General features: G+C 41.1%; 1 protein-coding gene across 9 annotated transcripts in view; it reads left to right on the forward strand.

Annotated features, from left to right (window-relative positions):
* Positions 1-18,745, forward strand: part of phactr4b (phosphatase and actin regulator 4b) — a 74,790-nt gene extending 56,045 nt beyond the window's left edge. For 7 of the 9 annotated variants that reach the window (XM_062063270.1, XM_062063268.1, XM_062063269.1 and 4 more), the window contains 10 exons: positions 1,082-1,420; positions 2,130-2,261; positions 3,134-3,662; positions 3,785-4,098; positions 5,855-6,047; positions 6,218-6,273; positions 9,108-9,169; positions 9,253-9,390; positions 17,260-17,336; positions 17,408-18,745. In XM_062063270.1, coding sequence (XP_061919254.1) covers positions 1,082-1,420; positions 2,130-2,261; positions 3,134-3,662; positions 3,785-4,098; positions 5,855-6,047; positions 6,218-6,273; positions 9,108-9,169; positions 9,253-9,390; positions 17,260-17,336; positions 17,408-17,423 — 1,856 coding nt within the window. In that variant the 3' untranslated portion in view covers positions 17,424-18,745. The remainder of the gene's footprint in view (positions 1-1,081; positions 1,421-2,129; positions 2,262-3,133; positions 3,663-3,784; positions 4,099-5,854; positions 6,048-6,217; positions 6,274-9,107; positions 9,170-9,252; positions 9,391-17,259; positions 17,337-17,407) is intronic. The other 2 variants (XM_062063264.1, XM_062063272.1) reach the window with 2 other exon arrangements.
* The last annotated feature ends 2,249 nt before the right edge of the window (positions 18,746-20,994 follow it).

The raw sequence follows: 20,994 nt of genomic DNA on the forward strand, positions 1-20,994 counted from the left end.
GGAGCCAGTCAGAATCTGTTTCTCGTCTTGCTCATCTAAATGAGAAGACATTACCGGTAATTTCAATTTAACAAATAATACTGCTATTATGATAGGCGGTAAGTAATACCTGTTGTATATATGGCAGATGATGTGCCAGCGTTATTGCAGCTTGGATGAGATTGATGCGGTTCAAAAACGCAACTTTCCTTTAAAGTTCTTGCACGCTGTATGTTCAAATGTTACAGCATATTGCTCGTATGACATCTTTTTGATGCAATAGAAATCTTGCAAATATTACAAGTAGCGCCGTTGCAATCCTTTCTTGTAAAATGTAATTTTAAAGCGTTTGTTCCGCCCGGGTGCTGCCATTTTGCTGTCTGAGGTCACAAAGAATGTTGCACAATGACATAATTCCCATCCGTGGCATCGTTAAGCGAATCGTTTGAAAAATTGGCTAGTGATTACAAGGAATTAATACATTGGGAACCGATTCTGAACAAGAACCAGTTTTCGATTCCCATCCCTAAAAGACGTGCTATCAGGCAAAATCAGAACCAATTCCAGTTGACGCCCACTTCAACCAGTCTTCTCTCTCTTTGAGGATCAGATGCTTAACATCACATCTGTATAGACTGTAAATATGAATAAATAAAGACTGTAAATATGAAGGAATAATCGGACATTTCAGAGTTGCAACCAAGGAAAGGTGTAGAGGTTTCAAAAGAATGTGGGATTCGTCGGATATACAGTAATCATGCTGGGAAGGCTGTGGGTTGTGTGGTGTGTTGGTAATGGCAGTCACCTACGCTGTTTATCGCGTCGCCACTGATCCATAGATAATGCGATTCTCAATCAAGTGCTATCACGGTGCATATTTGGAGTGGTGAACTGGCAGCAAATAGCTTACTGTTGTTGTTGTCCTCAAATGCAACATTTATAATCAGCCATGTTTAGATAGAATTCAAAATAAAATTCTCTAATGGCGAAAAAGACAAAAAGATGTGGTTCTGTTTTTAATAGTAATTGATTATTTTTTTCTGTTCTTATACAATATAGTTCAACTGTTCTGATCATTTGCCACGGTGTCTTGTTTTCATAGAGTCAGACAGCAATTTTGTCCCTGACCCTGAAGACACTCTTCGTGAACCTCTGCCGCCCAAACAGTCCATCATGCCTCCAAAGTGGCTGATAAGCTCCACGGCTGAACCTGGTAGCGAGGGGCCATCTCGCACCCCGTCCAACCATTCATCCGCCCAGTACCAGGCGGCCTCTTCCTCCTCGGGTGTCGCATCGAAGCCTACAAGGATTGTCTCCTCCTTGGGCACGAGCAGTCAGCAGTCCTCGTCGGCCGGGTCGTCGTCATCAACCACTCAGGCCGCCAAGCAGCCGCCTTTACCTCCGCCCAAGCCGGTGAACAGGGGCAACCCTGGCATGCTGGGTAAGCTTTGCTTAGTTGCACAGTTGATATATACGGTACTGTGCGCTGCAATTTACAAATGTGTGTCATGAATCACATTTATGAATATATAAGCTCAGTCGGCTAATGTAAGAATCTATAAGAAAAAGTGTCCTTAATGAGCCTTTCTAAACAGTTTGAGCATCATTAATCGAGCTAATTATAACAGTCTGACTATTGTAGCAACTATTTTCTTCTCCGTCATTTGACACTTTGAAGACAACAGGGACTCTTGTGACTGTGAGCCTCAGTTCACACGGCTGCAGTTTACTGGCTGTTGTTTTTTTCTGTTTCATTTGGGATTGCTGCCTAATTCCCATTTGAGTGGGACTGTGTACTTCGTTTGATTCATTCTTATGAGGCTTATTATCGCTGATGATTCAACATTTGGTTGTGTGCATGTGTGAGTGCACATAACTTACAGGCGTGATGTTAACATTACCGGTTATACTTTACACTGTATTTGTGATGACTGACACTGGGACAAATAGAAACCCATCTTTCTCATGTTTTAACCCACCTATTGAGAGAGGCCATTAAAGTATTTTGTAGAGGCACTGTCAGTATTATTGAGAATTTTTTAAATGAAGTTGACAGTGTGTAAACACCCCTGAACACTGCATAAAGCCCGCAGCCATTTACCTGCAGCTATTAAACACTCCAGCTGAGGGCCTCCGTCTCCCCCTGTTAGTCTCCGCCCTGCAGGGGGGAGAGAATGCACAACTTCCACTCTACTGGTCCTGCTGGAAGCGAGAGTGCGAGTATGATGTCTATCTGTCCCTGCCTGTCTACCTGTGCCGGCGGGCTGGAGGCCTGCGCTCAGGTAAAAAGAAGGCACTCTGGTATCTGAAACCAGGGTGCCCTGTGTCTGAAGTACCACTCCCCATTTTCAGAGTCTGCATTTTTCACCATGTAGCGTCCTTTCTGGCTGCTCACGTATGTCCCCCCCTCTCCCTGATAGGCCTTGGTTGCGTCACTTTCAATGTGATCTACACAGGTTGCATGCCCATTATAGGTAGAAAATGAGTGTGCTTTGTGTATTTAAGCAATTGAGCAATTAATTTGGCATGCCAAATAGAGTACGCTTTTAGCGGGTCAATGGCCTGCAATTAATCAATAGAATTTTAAGGAAGTGATCTGCTCAACTCTGCTGGAATGCGATGAACCTGAATGAATGCACTATTATGGTTGTAACATAATGATTAAGAGTTTATTTGTCTACTGCATGCTTATGGTTTGGCAGCACTCGTCATGGCGATGACTTCACAAAGATGTGACTTTAAAGCGTTCAGAAATAACGTATAAACATGTGCATGCCAATTATGAGCCTAAAATTGTCCACTAGGTTGCGATGCACAGGTTTAAAGTCTGGCTTTCTTGCGCATGCAAGGCTGTTTGTGTCTCCTTTGTCTCTGACTCACATGTTGCACACTTGCGTGTTAGTTCAATGTGTGCATCCATGTTGACACAGCCACGTGACGTCATTCTCTGTATGCACTCAGGCTCAGTCAGGCATGTAATTCCAGTTGTTAATTTGGACAGTGTTCTGTCAGACCAGATGTCTTGATTGTACAGCGGGAGTAGCATGTGCTTTCATTTCACATTAGCAAAGAAAGATAGAAAACAAAGTCTGTGACGCTCACTAAGGAGTTTTAAAAGTTGACTTTACATTATGGACTTTGCCTCTGTCTGCAGGAGACGTCACACAAGGCCCGGGAGCCGCCAGTCTGGTCCCAGCCAAGCCCTCCCCACCAATGCCCCCAAAGAGAACCACACCAGTCACCAAACGCAACACGGAGGATCCTGCTGCTTCAGGCCATCCCGTCATCTCTCCCCAGCCTCTTCTTGAGGAGCAGAGCTCTGAGAGCTTTCAGCTGCCTTCTCTTACTCCTCCCTCCCCGCCGCTGCCATCACACATACCTCCCTCACCGCCCCGCCAACACATGCACCCCCACCACCTTCACCATCAGCACTCGTACCCGCACCCGCTGCCCCAACCCATACCTATTTTGTTTGACCCACCAAGCCCTACCGTTGAGTCTCCCCAGCGCCCTGCTCCAGTTCCACTGCATATCATGATCCAGCGAGCTCTCTCCAGCCCTGGCCCATTTCAACCCAAACCAGACGGGTCGCAGCGTGCGCACACATTACTCTTTGAAACGCCTCCTGATTACCAGGCAGATCGAGGTCGCCCCCTTCCTATCAGCATCCAACCACTAAAACTGTGAGTTAAGAGCGACTGGTCAATCGTAAAGCAAGTACCCTAACGAGACTGTCTTGTCATATTTCCATTGCTTGTTAATGTTCAAAATAAAAACTAATTGAAACTTTTTGCATTCCCACAAGGTCTGAGGACGATTACTCCGAAGAGGACGAGGATGACGATGAGGAAGAGGTGGAGTACGACGGCGAGATCCCCCAGCCAGAACTCGGGCCACGGAGTCGCCGGGGCATGGTCGGTGACATCGGAATGTGTGTCATTCCTGGTAGAGAGGCTGATGAGGAGGAGGAAGATGATGACGACGAGGAAGACGACGAAGAGGAAGATGACGACGACGACGACGAGCATGGCCTGCACCGAGGGGATAGCGATTCAGATGGTCCTGTGCTTTATAAAGAGGATGACTCTGATGAGGAAGAGGAGGAAGAACCCCCATTGAGTAAGCATCAAACTATCCAGATTAAAACTTGTTTGCTTTTGAATGTATGTTCTGTTACCGCAGAACTAAAAAAAAGAAAAGAAAACCTCCCAGGTGTTATGCATATTACTGCCACCTACAGGACTACAGTGGAATATTATCAACCTTCACTGTTACTGTTCTAGATTCCTTGATAGCAGGGATGTACAAAGGGTGACATTTGTAGTCTGCGGCCTGATTTGTATTAGTCCCCAGCTAATATTCTATACTGGGAGGGCAAACCTTTTCCACCAAGTGCAGCATACTGAAAAATACAAGGAGGCTGGGGCCACTTCGATACATTAAAGATGCAAAAATCAATTAAATGTATACCGGCATATGCTAAGCTATTTGAAAATGAAACAGCTGTCCTAGCTTTTGAATATGTTATAGGTGAAGAAGCAAATAGTCGTTAGTGTTACACAATATATCTTATACACCTAATGAGTTTATGTAATTTTCAGAACATGTTGAAGGTCGATAAACTAGTTATTGGCTAAGATTGGACGTTGGACACCCCTTTTTGATACATACAATTTAACATGAAAAAGGGAAACATTATTTTAATAAGATATCTCACTATCAATAATAATTTTTGCTGTATATTTAACAACTTAGTATTGACTTACACCAGAGTAGCTTTAGTGTTTATTTTTTATTTTTTAAATGGCACATAAAATACAGAAAAGGGAATTACAGTATATTAAAATGACCCTTTCGTTCTTAAAATTGTTTTGTATGCGGCTCTGTGCAGGAAAAAGTTTAAAAACTTTTAACTACATAATAACCAAGCTTAATATTTAAAACATTTTTTTAGGCCACAACTAAAGTAATCATAATATTTAATGACCAGACACAGTTAGCAGGATTACACTAACAAGAAAGGTGAAAAACACTTAAAAAGCACAAAAAGTAGGATAGTAGCTAAACGTGGCACTGTGCTAATTGAATGATCAGTGAGCACTAAAGAACGATTATCCCGCCCACTATGGATATGCTGCCAGGCACAAAATGGCTGAGCTGCATGCACACAGTGGGTGGATCAAGCATTTTTACACCAAAACACATTTTCATTTGACCTGTGGTTTGTACATTGGAAAGTTCCTACAATGAGGGGTTTGTAAATCAAAGTTTTACTGTATGTGATCTTCTAAGAACCAGGAAGTAACTTGCTAACTAACAGATTGACAAGCAAACATAAAAACTGTCCATAACTTTGTCAGCAATGTAGCATTTTGGTGCTTTGCAGTCTGCTAAAGCAGACATTGAAGTATTGCTAAAACAACGTATAGTCGTGGGCTCAGACTTTTGTTAGTACAGTATATGCAAATATAAACATATCACAATAGAATGGGCAGGTCAAAGACTGAATGTTGTCTGCAATCCTGAAGAAAGGTGCTTACACATAACTGCCCACTCTGTGGTGTATGTTCGGTGCTACCAGTCTGTCTGTCGTGTGTATTTGGTGTTGACATGTTATTGCGACTTACAGCATACCCAGAGCTTGTTCATGGCAATTTGCACCCAGTCGTGATATGGCAACAACTGACCATATACTGTATGTGTTTCCACAGGGTTCTTTTTGCCACCTTTCACTATGTTTAATTCATAATCAGTAATGTGAGACACTTCTTGTATAGAATTGTTAAGAAATAGACTCAAGAGGAAGACCATATAGAACTAGATGAAAGTAGAGATTAAAATGTCATAGTTGTCTTGTTGCTTGTCCATTATCCAGGTGCTCTGGCCAGTAGGGTAAAGAGGAAAGACACTCTGGCATTGAGCAGTCGTTCCTCTGCGCCTGACAGGGACAGATTTTCGCAGGAGAGGAGTGGCAGAGATGACCAACCACCCGGACAGACCGGCCTCACCTGGCAGAGCAGGGAGCAATGGGAGACCATCCGCACACAGATTGGTACCGCACTCACAAGGTAAAAAGAAAGACATCATAACAGTTCTGCTTTTGTATATTAAGAAACGACAAGAGTGAGTGTACGTCTCCTCATGAAATGTTGAAAAGATCTTTGTTGTACTTGTGGTTTGAATAACAAAGTGATTCACTTGTTTAAAAATAGAATCTATTCGCTTTTGTTCCCTTTAGACGTCTTAGCCAGCGACCTACTGCTGAGGAGCTGGAGCAAAGAAACATCCTTCAACGTGAGTATCAACTTTTCCTGGTTGAACTTTTGTATAATGATAATAAATAATAAATGGGTTATACTTGTATAGCGCTTTTCTACCTTCAAGGTACTCAAAGCGCTTTAACAGTATTTCCACATTTACCCATTCACACACACATTCACACACTGATGGTGGGAGCTGCCATGCAAGGCGCTAACCAGCAGCCATCAGAGGCAAAGGGTGAAGTGTCTTGCCCAAGGACACAACGGACATGACTAGGAAGGTAGAAGGTGGGAATCAGTAACGTAAAACAGTTGTTACAACTGAAGGACATACTTTTTTTTTTCTTCTGTGTTACTTTCAGTCTTCTCTTCCTCTATGACCTCACTCACTGTACATTCACGCATTGTCTGTAATGATGCACTACCAAGTTTGAAAATGATTCTTGCATATGGTGCAATGTCAGTGGAAGAGGAACAGGGATGGGTACCAAATTCACTACTACTTACTACTACTCACTAGTACTCAGTACTTTTAAAGGTATCCATAGAATTCCATGTGTACTGCTGAGTACCAATTCACGTAAAATCAAACGGTACCAATTTTCGTTTCCTAGGTTGCACCCGGTTGTAGACTTGGCACCAAAACAAGCACTTGGTGGGTAAACTGGTGTATTCATTGCTGACTGCCTCTTAGGTAATGTTGCAATTTTGGGATGCTTTGATCAGGGTTTTATGCTGCTGATTCTGATACGAACATCACCGATCCCATGAATGTATCATCACTGTAAATTTTTCATTGTATTTATGGTAAGAGCCTATTCATACTTAATAATTTCAACACAATATTTAAACTAGTACCTTATACTCTTTTATTACATACAATTGTTTGAGCAAAACAATGTCAACAGTACACGATAATATAGACAAAATCAAACCCTTGTATATACTACTCATTTAAATCATTTCTGTTTTGCCTTTAAAATCCTCCTGTGTCCAGGGAATTATTCCCTGAGGTTGTACACATTTACTAAAATATGGAAAAACATTTTTTCGTTCAAAAAAATATATATAACTACCTAAACACTCTAGTATTGATCATATATTGATACTAGCCACTATAGACACCACTAAAATAGCTAGCCTAATGGTTAGCTTAGCTATTAGCTTGCCAGCTCATGTCTTAGCTTTTTATATTCATACTTATTAAGATACTAAGAAATGCATTTTATTTGCAATAATGGAGGTAATTACTCTTAACTTAGGGAAGCAGCTCCACAATGTGTATGGAAACACATAATTAAATGCAAGCCCCTTTTAGCCATGGGACGAAAAATAAATACAGTGTCAGCCAGAGGGAATCAGCGTTTGTGATTGATCTCATACATTTTCTAAAAAATATGCCGATATTGATTAGAGGCTGAGTGATTGGTCTATTCCTAGATATTTTCTATGTCAACAAAGCAAGCATGCCTGATAGAAGGTATGGAAGTTAATATGTCTCTTTATTACGAAAGCTTTTGGATGTTTTTTACCCTTTGTGTTAATGTTTTGCCATGTTTGTTGCATCTTTGTTGTTCTTGCTCGATTATAAAAGATGTCGATTAAGGAGGTGGTTGGCAGTATAGGAGCAACGTTCATATATTCTCAGTATTCAGTGTTTTATTGTTTAGTTAATATTGCAAAAACATCCACTTATTCAATATATCACTGTTCTGTAGAACTTTGCTGTAGAAATCAGTCTTCATCTAACACTCGCATTTGCGAGGTCTCAAACTTGTTGCTGCCCCGCACACTCTGCCCCGTGCCTTGTCTGTATGAAGCAGCGCAGCAATGTCACACAAAAGCGCAAATTTTAACCTTTGGAATCATTTCTATAATTTCAAAACATCCAGCAGGCCGCTTTGAAATCTTTATTATTTTGTATTATGCCCAGGTAGCCCAGTTAACTGCCTTTTTTATGCTGTTTTGCAATACCTGTGTCATGTGACCTCAAACTTGACACCTTGTTGGTTGATTCTGAGACCAGATCAATTGCTTCAGCCTTAATTTGCCAAAAGTGAGTCTTGCTTTTTGACGCAGCGAATTTTTCGACACAAAATTTTTAGGACTGAATTTTTATACACAGATTTTTAAAACAATGAATTTTGTTTTTACTGAAATTGTCAATATAATTTGAGGTAAAAAAAATTAAGTTAGCTAAATTCAGTGTAAAAAAAGTTTTCGTAATAAAGACACAAATTAACCTCTAAAAAAAGTGCTCAAAATTAAGGTTCCAATTTTCAAGCTAGCTCAAAGCTAATCTATATTGGATGTGCCATATAAATGCTACTGACTCCTATTGGCGAATTTACATGGCGATTTCAACAACATCAAATTTGGTCATCAAAACTACAAGTAAGATGCATGTTACCATCAAACAACTGGTGTGTAATAAGTACACTATAGGCAAACATTTTGTAGGGCTTAACCGAAGAAAAGACCAGCACATTTAACTTAATGGCAACGATTACTCACTGTAAAAAGTATAACAACTGAATAGCACGGTTGTTATTTGTTCTGTGTTAAATATATATATATATTTTTTTAATTAACATTAAATCAACATTTATTACCACATGAACACATAAAAATACAGAAAAGTGTTACTGTGGAGAATCGATACTGATTCCCAGATATTGGGAATTGATACCGTATTGGTTCAAATGTGAAAGGTGCCCATCCCTAGAGAGGCAGAGGTTTAAAATCTGGGTCACAGAATACATTTAATTTTAGAAGCCACATTTTTCTTCTTTGTCTGCACATCAAGCCTTATTTCAATACTGTGTCTAAATAAAGCTCTTTTGTTGTTCTCATCCTGTCTTGCTCCAGCCAAAAATCAGGCTGACAGACAAGCAGAAGTTAGAGAGATTAAGCGACGACTGACTAGAAAGGTGTGTACTGTACAACTGACATAATGTGTCATACTGTGTACTAGCTGATATTGCAATACCTAACTAACTTGTATTTTATGTAGCTGAGTCAAAGACCCACAGTTGCAGAGCTGCATGCCAGAAAAATTTTGCGATTCCACGAATATGTGGAAGTCACCGATGCCCAAGACTATGATCGCAGAGCGGATAAGCCGTGGACCAAGCTGACCCCTGCTGATAAGGTAATTAGTCTGTGTATGATCTTTTTAAAGGGGCACATATGATGATTTAAATGTACATTTAAAACACGTCCCTGTGGTCTAGATCAGGGGTTTTAAACCTTTTTGACGTTGGGGCCAAACTTTTCCACTACTGCGGGGGTCCACTCAAATTTTAACTCTGAATTAGTAACTTACTCGTGATTTTAATCATATTCAATAATTTTATTTAACCTGCATACAGTTTAACAGGATAAACCTTGTCAAATGACTTGAATCATAGTGTCAGTCACAAAAAAAATTAACCAGGCTTAAAGCTTGTATACACTTTTGCTTCATGGAGCTTGTCCCCTTTGACGGCGTCTTGGTTCGTTTACAGCTCTTCCGTGGAGAGAGAGAGAGAGAGCGCGATTGAGCCATGTCGTCTGAAGCGACATCCACTTTAATGTTAGAGCTGGAGCTAATCTTTTTGAAACAACAGTCGCTTTTAATGTTCACATTGCTTCAAAACCGAAAGAGAAGACGTTTACAAAGGTGGGCTTTGGCCGTGCAACCCGGCAGAGAACGGGCAAACTTGCAACACTATTCGGCCGTTCCGGACATTGTACAAGACAGAGCCATGTATTTGAAAATAAACAAAACTGTTAAATACCGTATTTTCCGCACTAAGGCGCACCGGATTATAAGGCGCACCTTCAATAAATGGCATATTTCAAAACTTTGTTCATATATAAAGCGCACCGGATTATAAGGCGCACCTATGCATCCATTAGATGGAGCTGCACTAAAGGGAATGTCAACAAAACAGTCAGACAAGTCAGTCAAACTTTATTAATAGATTACAAACCAGCGTTCTGACAACTTTTTTCACTCCCAAAATGAATAAACAGCTCATTTACTCGTGTTACGGTAAATCAAACGTTAGTGCAATCACAATATAGTAACACTCGAAATAGTGCAGAGCAATAACAATATATCAATAACTCAACGTTGCTCAAAAGTTAATGTCACACAACACAACACACAAAATAAACATGTAAAGCTCACTTTATGAAGTTATTCCTCATCCACGAATCCCTCGAATTCTTCGTCTTCAGTGTCCGAATTAAACAGTTGGGCGAATACGGCATCCAAAATGCCCGGCTCCGTCTCGTCGAAGTCGTCATTAATCGAGTCAGTGTCGCTGCTGTTGTCTAGCAGTTCAGTGACCATTCTTGCCTTCCTGAAAGCTCGGACCACAGTTGAGACTGATATATCAGCCCAGGCATTTACGATCCACTGGCAGATAGTGGCGTATGTCGTCCGGCGCTGTCTCCCTGTCTTGGTGAACGTGTGTTCGCCTTCTGTCATCCATGTTCTACTGCGTGACTGATCGCCTCGAGTTGAAACTCTGCGTCGTAAGCGTGTCTCTTAATAGGAGCCATTTTGGGGTCTTTACATAAACACACAAATGGAAATTAAACGTCATATATCCCAGCATGCACCGCGCGCTTCTTCTTCTACGGAGGCGGCTGCTTACCATAGAAGAAGAAGAAATGAAACGTCATATATCCCAGCATGCACCGCGCGCTTCTTCTTCTTCTACGGGGGCGGCTGCTTACCATAGAAGAGCTTCTTTTTCTACGGGGGAAAATGAAGTTGGCGGCTGCTTACCGTAGAAGAAGAAGCGGAAAAATAAGTTGGCGGCTGTTTACCGCAGTTGCGAGACCTAAACTTTATGAAAATTATGTTTAGGTTTGTTGTGGCTCAATATTGGTCCATATATAAAGCGCACCGGATTATAAGGCGCACTGTCAGCTTTTGAGAAAATTTTAAGTTTTTAAGTGCGCCTTATAGTGCAGAAAATACGGTAACTATTGTAACAACCTACTGGTGTTAATGCTTATGTGCATGTGCGATCACTTAGAGCTCACATCTTCGTAAATATGATTAAAGGAGAATGAGGAAGCGTTGTGTGTGTGTGTGAAAGAAAACGTGTGTGCATGAGAAAAATGTGTTGGGATTGAACCTGTTGGCACAATATTGGAAATAAAAGTGAAAAATAGTGTCTATACTGTGTGACAACTTCTGGGCACAACAACAACACAAAATGCTAAAACAGACTTGCAGTAATTATTTTTATTGCACGTCGAGATATTAAGTATATAATATCAGTTTGTATGCAAATGATCAATCCCTGTTGCTTTATTTCATAAAATAGTGTGTACATTTCAAGCACAAAGTCTGCTCTTCTGTGCTCAGGGACTCTTCTCAGCAAAAGCTGATCAATCACAGCTCTGCAGTATGCGTCGCCACTGACGCGAATCTAGGATTTTGGGAGGTGCAGGTCAGGGTTTGCGGGAGGGTATGCAAGGGTTGGAGCAAGACGGCGTTGTTTACGCAAGTCAAGTGGCGCGAAAGTATAAACCAGACTTTAGGTCACGCTGTTTACAAAAAGAAGTACTAACCAAATATATATTGCAAAACAAGGGACTTATAAAAACTGCTAAAAATAAAATAAAATAATTTGCAGTGCTAGAGTAAATGAATTAAAACTAAATGTATATTTCTTAAACTGTCAGTAAAATTTAAGTTCAGAAATGAAAATACAGCTTCACTACTTAAGTCATAATTTTTGCACTTAAGAAACTTCTCTCTGACTTTAGCTCCTTACTTCTTGTTTGTTTAATAGTGTCATTACTGTCGCAAGTGGTGAAAAAATGTATTACAACTGAGTACTTCTGCGGCCCAAACGGACCACAGCTGAGGAAAAAAATGTTTTGCTGGCCCTCTAGGGGGTGTTTCAGCTGTTGTGTCGACCAGCGTTCCTCCAATGGGGAATTCAAATTGCTAGTCTCTCCCAGATTCTTTTTATGGCAATAAGCTGATGTTTATATTCAATCAACAGGCAGTAATTGGTATTTTGTGGTTTATTCTCCAAGCTCAGAGGACAAACGTGAGACCAATCTAGCACACCAGCGTTCCCCAGCCCGGTCCAGATCGGTCTAGCTCGGTCTCCCCTCCAACCCCCGGAAGTCCCGTGATCTTCCCTCTGTCCCTCGCCCCCACTCCCTTTGTTTAGACTACTCCGAGTTATCTCTACTCATTCTCTACACATTCCAATCTAGAAGGCCAACACCTTACTATGAGACTCAAAAGAAGGAAGAATACTAGCTATTCTTTATATGACTATAGGAGTTTAGAAAGAAGTAACACTTAAATATGGATATGATTCTGATCTGCTTCCCACAAGTCCCACTTTAAGATCTTCTAATAAGATCTTTATTACTTGTACAAAACTTATAAAGCACGCCCCACATTAAAGTCTTAAAGTTACCACTTTGCTAGACCCCCTTTAGTGACACTTAGCACAAGGGGCTGTGCGGTTCTGGATGGTCTTGAGGGAGGTTGTTCAGCAAGTCCCTCAACTGTGTCACGAGTCAGGTTGGTTAGTCTCAATGACGGCGGGGAGTTAGAGAGGCCGCTGAAACAGGAGTTCCAAGGGGTGTTAATTTGGTGACTGAGGTCACCAGTCTAACCATAGCACAAAGCCCAACGGCTGACGTCGGGATTCTAATGTACAATTTGTGCTCCTCACAACACCAGAATAAGTCAGCTTGTGTCCAAGGGCCTATCCTAGAGCCATCTATCAGTGTGGTGCACCAGTAACGGTTAATGTCACCCAATTTGTTGGGGGACGAAAAGGGTCCTGTAATTTGAAAATGCGTGTAATTCAGCTTTTGGGCCACAAAGGGAAGAAGTCGGGTGGCATTGTCAACAGACGGGTACACATGTCAGTCAACTTAAAAGGGGCGGGGTAAGTGTGGGAAAAGGGACGTCCAGCGGAAGAAGCAACACAGTCACCCAGGTTTTGGCATCCTCCTGAGCCACAGGTTGTCTGCACCCGCTCCTGAGGTCAAAGTTACCAGGCCTTCGGTGGTGATGTCATTAGCACGCACAGATGTGAGCGCCTTTGAAACACCACCGTGGTGGGGTGGTACTTTAGGTGCTACAGAGGGTGTAGAGGTAGTTAACGCCCTCTCAAGGACATTAATTTTAATAATTCCTTTAGAGTCTGTATCAGTCAGGTCAACCCCCAAAACAACATAAAAGGGACGATGGGCACCACTTACCATAGTATGTTGTCTGCATCCGACACCAATGGTTCAGGGTTGGGCCGTAACAAATATAGAGGTTATTACCACGGTAATAGCTATTGTGTCCCCCGTACTTAATCACACTGCACAGGTCAAAAAATAAGTCTTGCTATCCCTTTTGACCCAGTCTATTTAAAGTCCGCTGTATGTTCTTAGACACTTGTCAGTCACTGTCGTCAGGAAGGATGAACTGAGACACAAAGACAGTAGAACACGCCCAAGCACCAGTCCGTCAGGGAATACTAGTCGGGTGTAACATCCTGCCTTTCGTCTATCAATATCAGAGTAATTTAGGTAACAAAACAGGGATAAACATCAAACTTTTCACTTAATGTAACGACACATATAGTTATGCTGAAAACAAGCAAGAAAAACTAAGAAACATTTAGCATACTGGATTGGTCTCACACAAGGATATACAATATAGAAGTTGAAAAGAGTAATGTAGGTAGAAAATCTCTCTCGTCTCCTGGGCTGAGGGGCAGATGTTGTGGGGATGTCAGCAATGACATCCGCTGGTAATCTGTCAGGTTCTTCAGCAGTAGTGCAGAGGGAGAGCTGGTACCAGGTGTCCCCTTTACCAGCCAGTCGAAGGGCGTGGGACGTCCGTTCCACGACCTTGAAGGGACCAGTCCACCTGAGCTCCGTCCACTTGCGTTTGATGACCTTGATCTTGACGCTCTCAGCGGGCGGAAGGGAATCTGTACAGAAAAACTGGCACACAAATTCTGCAATTTTTTGTGTAAAATACCATTTTGGTTTTACGCTGAGTCCTCCTTCCATGGTGGGCTGCTGGTCCTGTCGGTACTTCCTGCTGCGGCTCCTGATGTGGGCGTCCTCTTACACGCCTTCGTGTTCGTTTGTTGGCACGACGGAACCTTTCCTGTTCGGAAATGTTCGGACAGTCACGACTCCAGTGACCAAGCTGGTCACAGCCGAAACAGTGTCTACCCCAGACCGGCTTTGAAGCATCGTGTTGTCCACCACCCGAGTCCAACCGCACGTCTGTTGAGGATTCTTTCCTCCACCTGTTGGAACTCAAAAGCAAGGTCACCCACTGCTGAATATACCCTAGCTGATCTTTGACCTTTTGGTTCTTTTAACCTTTTATCTTCAGCGATCTGTAATTTAAGTAGTTGTTTCCTTGTTGCTCTGTCATTAGCCCTATTTTGCATGGGATGAATAAAATGTCCTGCCATATATTGTTTTTGGCACCGTGTATATCAGGGTTAACTTTGTCCAAAGTGTTTGGCCAAAGGTTCCCTCCCGGAGGTACAGGTGGGAAAGCAAGGTCAACCATGGCTTGCATGTATGCATCGGCAAGAGACTTATATTGTAGTATGTCCAAAGTGTTAATGTCATGTGTCAAAAATGTCTGCCATAGAAAATGGTCAGACGTGTACAAGGGGTTAATTTTCGGAGGCAGGATTAATCTTAGAGGGGGCGTGTTAATACCTCCTTCTCTTGTCACTGGAGTAGGGGGCGGTGTCCTAGTCAAAGTCTGGGCGGGTCGTTTGAATTGTCTTGCGCATGCGCGGCAGACAAAAAACCAATCAGTCCATTCTGTCATTAATCATCGGTTCTTTTGCTGCATTTCGTTTTTCCACGTAATCCCCGTTTACTTTTATCATACGCCAAACTCTTAAATTCTCTCCCTGAGTGTTCCATTTTCACCAGCGCACACACACACACACACACACACACACACTCAGCAGCACACACACACACGAGCACGCGTAAGCACTCCTGCACACACACACACACACACACACACACATACTCAGCAGCACACACACACACGAGCACGCGTAAGCACTCCCGCACACTCAGCAGCACACTCTCTGCGTTTCACTTTACCATAAAACTTCCAGTTACTTTTTTAAATTTTATTTTACCAGACGTTTGAGTTCACAACTTTTCGAGTATTGTAAACTCCCTCTTAACCCTTTCAAGGAACGTTCTCCTTTTTTTCTTCTTTTTTTTTTTCCTCTACCTGCTAGTTCCATTGTCGACAACCGTCCATTCAATTGATCATTACACAGTAATGATTAATCACATTTTTCCCCGACCGCCATCACATTCCTGTCTGTCACACTCCAAGGCCATGTGTCTATTTCTTTACGTTTTAGTGTCTTATCTCACTGGGATCTTTCAACCCGCTTCCTTACGTTTTAGTGTCTTATCTCACTGGGATCTTTCAACCCGCTTCCTTACGTTTTAGTGTCTTATCTCACTGGGATCTTGCAACCCGAACTCATTAAGGGACGACCAAATTCCCAGGGTAAGCTACACCCAACTATTAGTTCACTCGTCAATGAAACTGCCCGTCTTGGTAATCGAGACACAATGGCCTGAGTTGACCACTTATTTACAATTTTAATGCAATGGCAGGCTCTACAAAAATGCAATCAATCTATCAAAATCACCAATCTGTGCCTGGGATTACAAAACAGTGTTTGACTTACAGACTTCAGGACAGACTCCTAAATCAGATTTTATATAAAAAGGCTCTGCTCACCTTGTATTGGCCATTTGAGTCTGTCCAGAAGATTGCAAGAAGTCATCAATCAACAGCATGCCATCCCGGACGAGCCCCCAAATTGTTGCGTCGACCAGCGTTCCTCCAATGGGGAATTCAAATTGCTGGTCTCTCCCAGATTCTTTTTATGGCAATAAGCTGATGTTTATATTCAATCAACAGGCAGTAATTGGTATTTTGTGGTTTATTCTCCAAGCTCAGAGGACAAACGTGAGACCAATCTAGCACACCAGCGTTCCCCAGCCCGGTCCAGATCGGTCTAGCTCGGTCTCCCCTCCAACCCCCGGAAGTCCCGTGATCTTCCCTCTGTCCCTCGCCCCCACTCCCTTTGTTTAGACTACTCCGAGTTATCTCTACTCTGACACATTCCAATCTAGAAGGCCAACACCTTACTATGAGACTCAAAAGAAGGAAGAATACTAGCTATTCTTTATATGACTATAGGAGTTTAGAAAGAAGTAACACTCAAATATGGATATGATTCTGATCTGCTTCCAAAACAGCCCAACAATGAGCCCATGGGTCTGTGGTTAAAAAACAACGGTATTGGATAGGCTTTGGTGTACATTTTGCTACATGGTCACTTTTTATAACCCATTTTTTGAGTCTGTCTGCAAGATGTTCGTTTGTGGAGCCGTTCCCAGATTGTGAATGAAACCAATACATCAAATATACGCAGTATATCTTAAAGACGAATGTCACCGCTATTTTTTTTTTCAAAACTGTTGGAAAAAAACTTCATTAATATATGGATTCACCAGGTAACAACATTAAGTACACCTGCACTCTCCAATCAGTACAAGAGCTGCTTAAAAAGCTGTTTATAGCAGCTTTTATTTCACTGCATGTCACATGTCGGTGGTATATGAGCATGCCAAGATTAGATAATATAACACTTTATCTTACTTTTTTGTGTCTTTCCTCATTGCTTGAGAGCTTGACTTAACGTTCAAATAAGTATGTCCACCTTGCTGTGATGTCAGAACGCAGCCAGACTGTAAAATCTTGCAGGCGGGTGTGCAAGGTCACGCCAAAATGCGTGAACTTTACAATTTGACACTTTGACATTGTTTAACACAAGTATCCAACTCGGCAACAACATTTATGAGTCAGAAAAGACGTCAATCATCATAGGTTGTATTTAAAAAGCTCCCTTATTTTCTGTTCTGTATGTACACTACCATTTAATGTAATCAAGTATGTTTATTTGTCTTGCAGGCAGCAATCCGTAAAGAGCTTAATGACTATAAAAAAACTCAAATGGAGGTTCATGAAGACAGCAAGATCTACACAAGGTATACCTTAATCTTAATTGATGGAGTGGGAGGAAGTTCGTTTACAACTCATAAGTCTAATTTCCTTCTAGGTTTCACCGGCCTTAACATCTTCCATCTTCACCTGGTATATGAAGCACTTAAGGTGTCCTTGGCAAGCACCTGCTTGCCCTTTCTCATTTCCTGAATGTACTTTATATCTGATCAGGGACAGCCTGGAACTGACAAGAATGCTTCTCGCGTGTCTTACAACATCTTCACGGCATTGCTTCAGCGAACGGAATTGGTGGTGGTTGGAGATGACACAGATGCAGTATTAATCCCAGATAACAGGGATGATACGGAAACTTGTGCCAACCAAATGGTGACTTTTGCAGAGGACCTACAAGTGCAGGGTTGCTACTCCCTCTGCTATAATGCAGCGGCCCTCATGGACTTGGATCTAGTTAATATCTTTATTGCGGCCTCATTCTGTGTTGCCTTTTTCTTCTCTACTGTATATGGAAACGCTAATTCTTTTGTTTTGTTAATGTGAGAACATAAAATAATAATAGTACAGAAAAATTATAATTTCTAGGACTCCACACAATAATATTGGAGACGACACATGGCGATGATAGCCAGTTTGGACTGGAGGATGAAGACTGGGATATTCTGTTTTAGGATTGGACATCTCTGGGATATTGTGTGTTTTTATATTAACTGTACAGATTGCTATTATAATACCTTAGAATGAAACTCGCAAAGATCTAATTACAAAGTATTGTGTAATGCACAAGATATTTTATATTATAATTTTGATCACAACAGTAGTGACAGCGTTTTGTTTTTTTATTTTATTTTCTTTGGCTTGCCTGTATTTATCGTTGTGATGTGAGGTGGCCATTAAGCGTGAGTCTAGAAATAGAAAAAGTGCAGGTCAGGTCTCTATCGGTGAGTTTGTTTGCCAATGTACCCAATGCCTAGAAAAGACAGGATATTGGTATTCATATCAACTATTTCTGAAATCTACTGCATGAGCCAACACAGATTCGACTGTCATTAGTTCTGGTTAACCTCTCTTCATTTATACTTTTCTAAGAGTTTTTCTACATCCCTTTAATCACACACACAATGCTTCTCTGTAGCCTTTCTGTTGTAGGGTCCATGCTAGTTATGTCTACTATGAGTTCAATGTAAGCTGCTGTGATTAGATCAGGGATTTATCACAAAAAAAATTGAAACTGTATGAACGGTCAACAGGGGATCATTTTGGCTGGAATTTATTTTTGGGAAACTGCAACTGTTTTATTTTGTAGTGTTGTCTGGCCAGTAGCTTACAGGGTTCTCTTTGCTGTGTACAGGTGGATATAGGTTAAACCAATGCTTGTGTATATCTTGTCTTCCTTTCATTTGAAAAGAAATTTTAAATAAAGTATTATAGTTTGCTATTTTTTTAAGCACACAATCTTAGTTTATGATTAAATGCTACAAGAAAGGGAATATCAATGTGTACCCTTTCTGTAAAACTAGGTTCCATTTTAGTTGAATGAAGATGTATGGACTGATAGTTATTTTGCTTTTAATTGTACATAGTAACATCTGGATCTAATTAAAAATCGTACAGCCTGAAACTTCTGTTCAATGATTTAACATGTGCTCTGCTATTAAATAATTCTCTCTTTGGTGGCGTTCAAAGGGCAACGTCTGCAGGAACTTCATTTGTAAATTGGAAACTGGGGATCCAGTGACATCTGGTGTCAAGTTGCCAGACTCATCTGCTCAGCTCAATCTGCTTTTTTGATTGATTGATCGAGACTTTTATTAGTAGGTTGCACAGTGAAGTACATATTCCGTACAATTGACCACTAAATGGTAGCACCCGAATAAGTTTTTCTACTTGTTTAAGTCGGGGTCCACTTAAATTGATTCATGATACAGATATATACTATCATATATACTATCATCATAATACAGTCATCACACAAGATAATCACATTGAATTATTTACATTATTTACAATCAGGGGTGTGGAGGGGGGGGGGGGTATGGACATCAAGTAGTGGACATAGAGAGAGAGAGAGATCAGAAGGCATAAGAAAAAGAAAAAGTATCTGCATTTGATTGTTTACATTTGATTATTAGCAATCCGGGGAGGGTGTTAGTTTAGGGTTGTAGCTGCCTGGAGGTGAACTTTTATTGCGGTTTTGAAGGAGGATAGAGATGCCCTTTCTTTTATACCTGTTGGGAGCGCATTCCACATTGATGTGGCATAGAAAGAGAATGAGTTAAGACCTTTGTTAGTTCGGAATCTGGGTTTAACGTGGTTAGTGGAGCACCCCCTGGTGTTGTGGTTATGGCGGTCATTTACGTTAAGGAAGTAGTTTGACATGTACTTCGGTATCAGGGAGGTGTAGCGGATTTTATAGACTAGGCTCAGTGCAAGTTGTTTAACTCTGTCCTCCACCTTGAGCCAGCCCACTTTAGAGAAGTGGGTAGGAGTGAGGTGGGATCTGGGGTGGAGGTCTAGAAGTAGCTGAATGTTCAAGTATGAATGCTCGTGGAAATAAAAACATTGTTACATTGATATTAACATTCAGAGTAGCTAAGTAAATTTCAAAACAGTTGCTTGGTTTACATACATTAACTTTCAGTAGTTTTCCTGTCAATCCAAATCATCCATCCATCCCATCCATATTCTACCGCTTATTCCCTTCGGAGTCGCGGGGGGCGCTGGAGCCTACCTCAATCTAATGTAAATTGGCAATACACAGTACAGTAATACCTCGGTTTTCATACCCCCCAGTTTTAGTATGATTCGGTTTAAAGTGAAAGGTTTTGACCAAATTTGTTTTCATACAATGTCACGTTTTTTGTACAATTACACACGTTGGTGATTCAGTCTCTGCAGTACGAATGAAACATAACTTACCGAAGAGCCAAATAAAGTTGAAGCATACAGTGATGAGAGTCTCAAGACTTTGTGTTTCCAGAGTGTCACTGAAGGCAACACACAAATATATCCAAGGGGACCCATTTTGCCCTCTCTTTCACTAAAGAAAAATAGTTTCGTTCTGCAAAACATAAACGGCTCATAAGACAGGAAACATTCATGGCCTCGCAGATAAACGGAAATTATAGACAAACTTCCAAAATGCTAATTTCGTGCATTTATCATAAGAAAATCACATAGAAAGCTAACAAACCGCATGCGGCTCTGGAGCCATTGGTTGCCAAACAACGGTAATATCCCAGCAGACACTAGACATTGATAGAATGTTGATTATACGTATGTTTTTTTAAAAACTGACTTATAGACAATGTTGTAAAATAGTCGTATTCAATAAATTTACATAATGTTGATGTCTAACGTTGTATCCACGTTGTTGGTTGGAAAATGAGTACATTTCAATGGTCAAATCAACGTGTTTTGAGAAGATTGATTGAAACTTGTAATTTTAATCAATGTCTCGTGCCTGCTGATCATCCATCAAAATATTGTGGGGTGAAAAGTATTGAAGAGTAAGTGGTTTACCCACAAATGAAAATATATGCCTATAAATTTTTAATACACATTTAAAAAAAAAACTATTTTAAAAGCAAGATTTATTTTGATGGTTACGTTTTTTGTCAAAACATGATGGATGTAAACTACTGTAGCCGAGTATTCTGGGTTCGCATATTATGTGTACTAATATAA

This window comes from Entelurus aequoreus, linkage group LG11 (assembly GCF_033978785.1).
Source record: "Entelurus aequoreus isolate RoL-2023_Sb linkage group LG11, RoL_Eaeq_v1.1, whole genome shotgun sequence".
Taxonomy (NCBI): Eukaryota; Metazoa; Chordata; class Actinopteri; order Syngnathiformes; family Syngnathidae; genus Entelurus; species Entelurus aequoreus.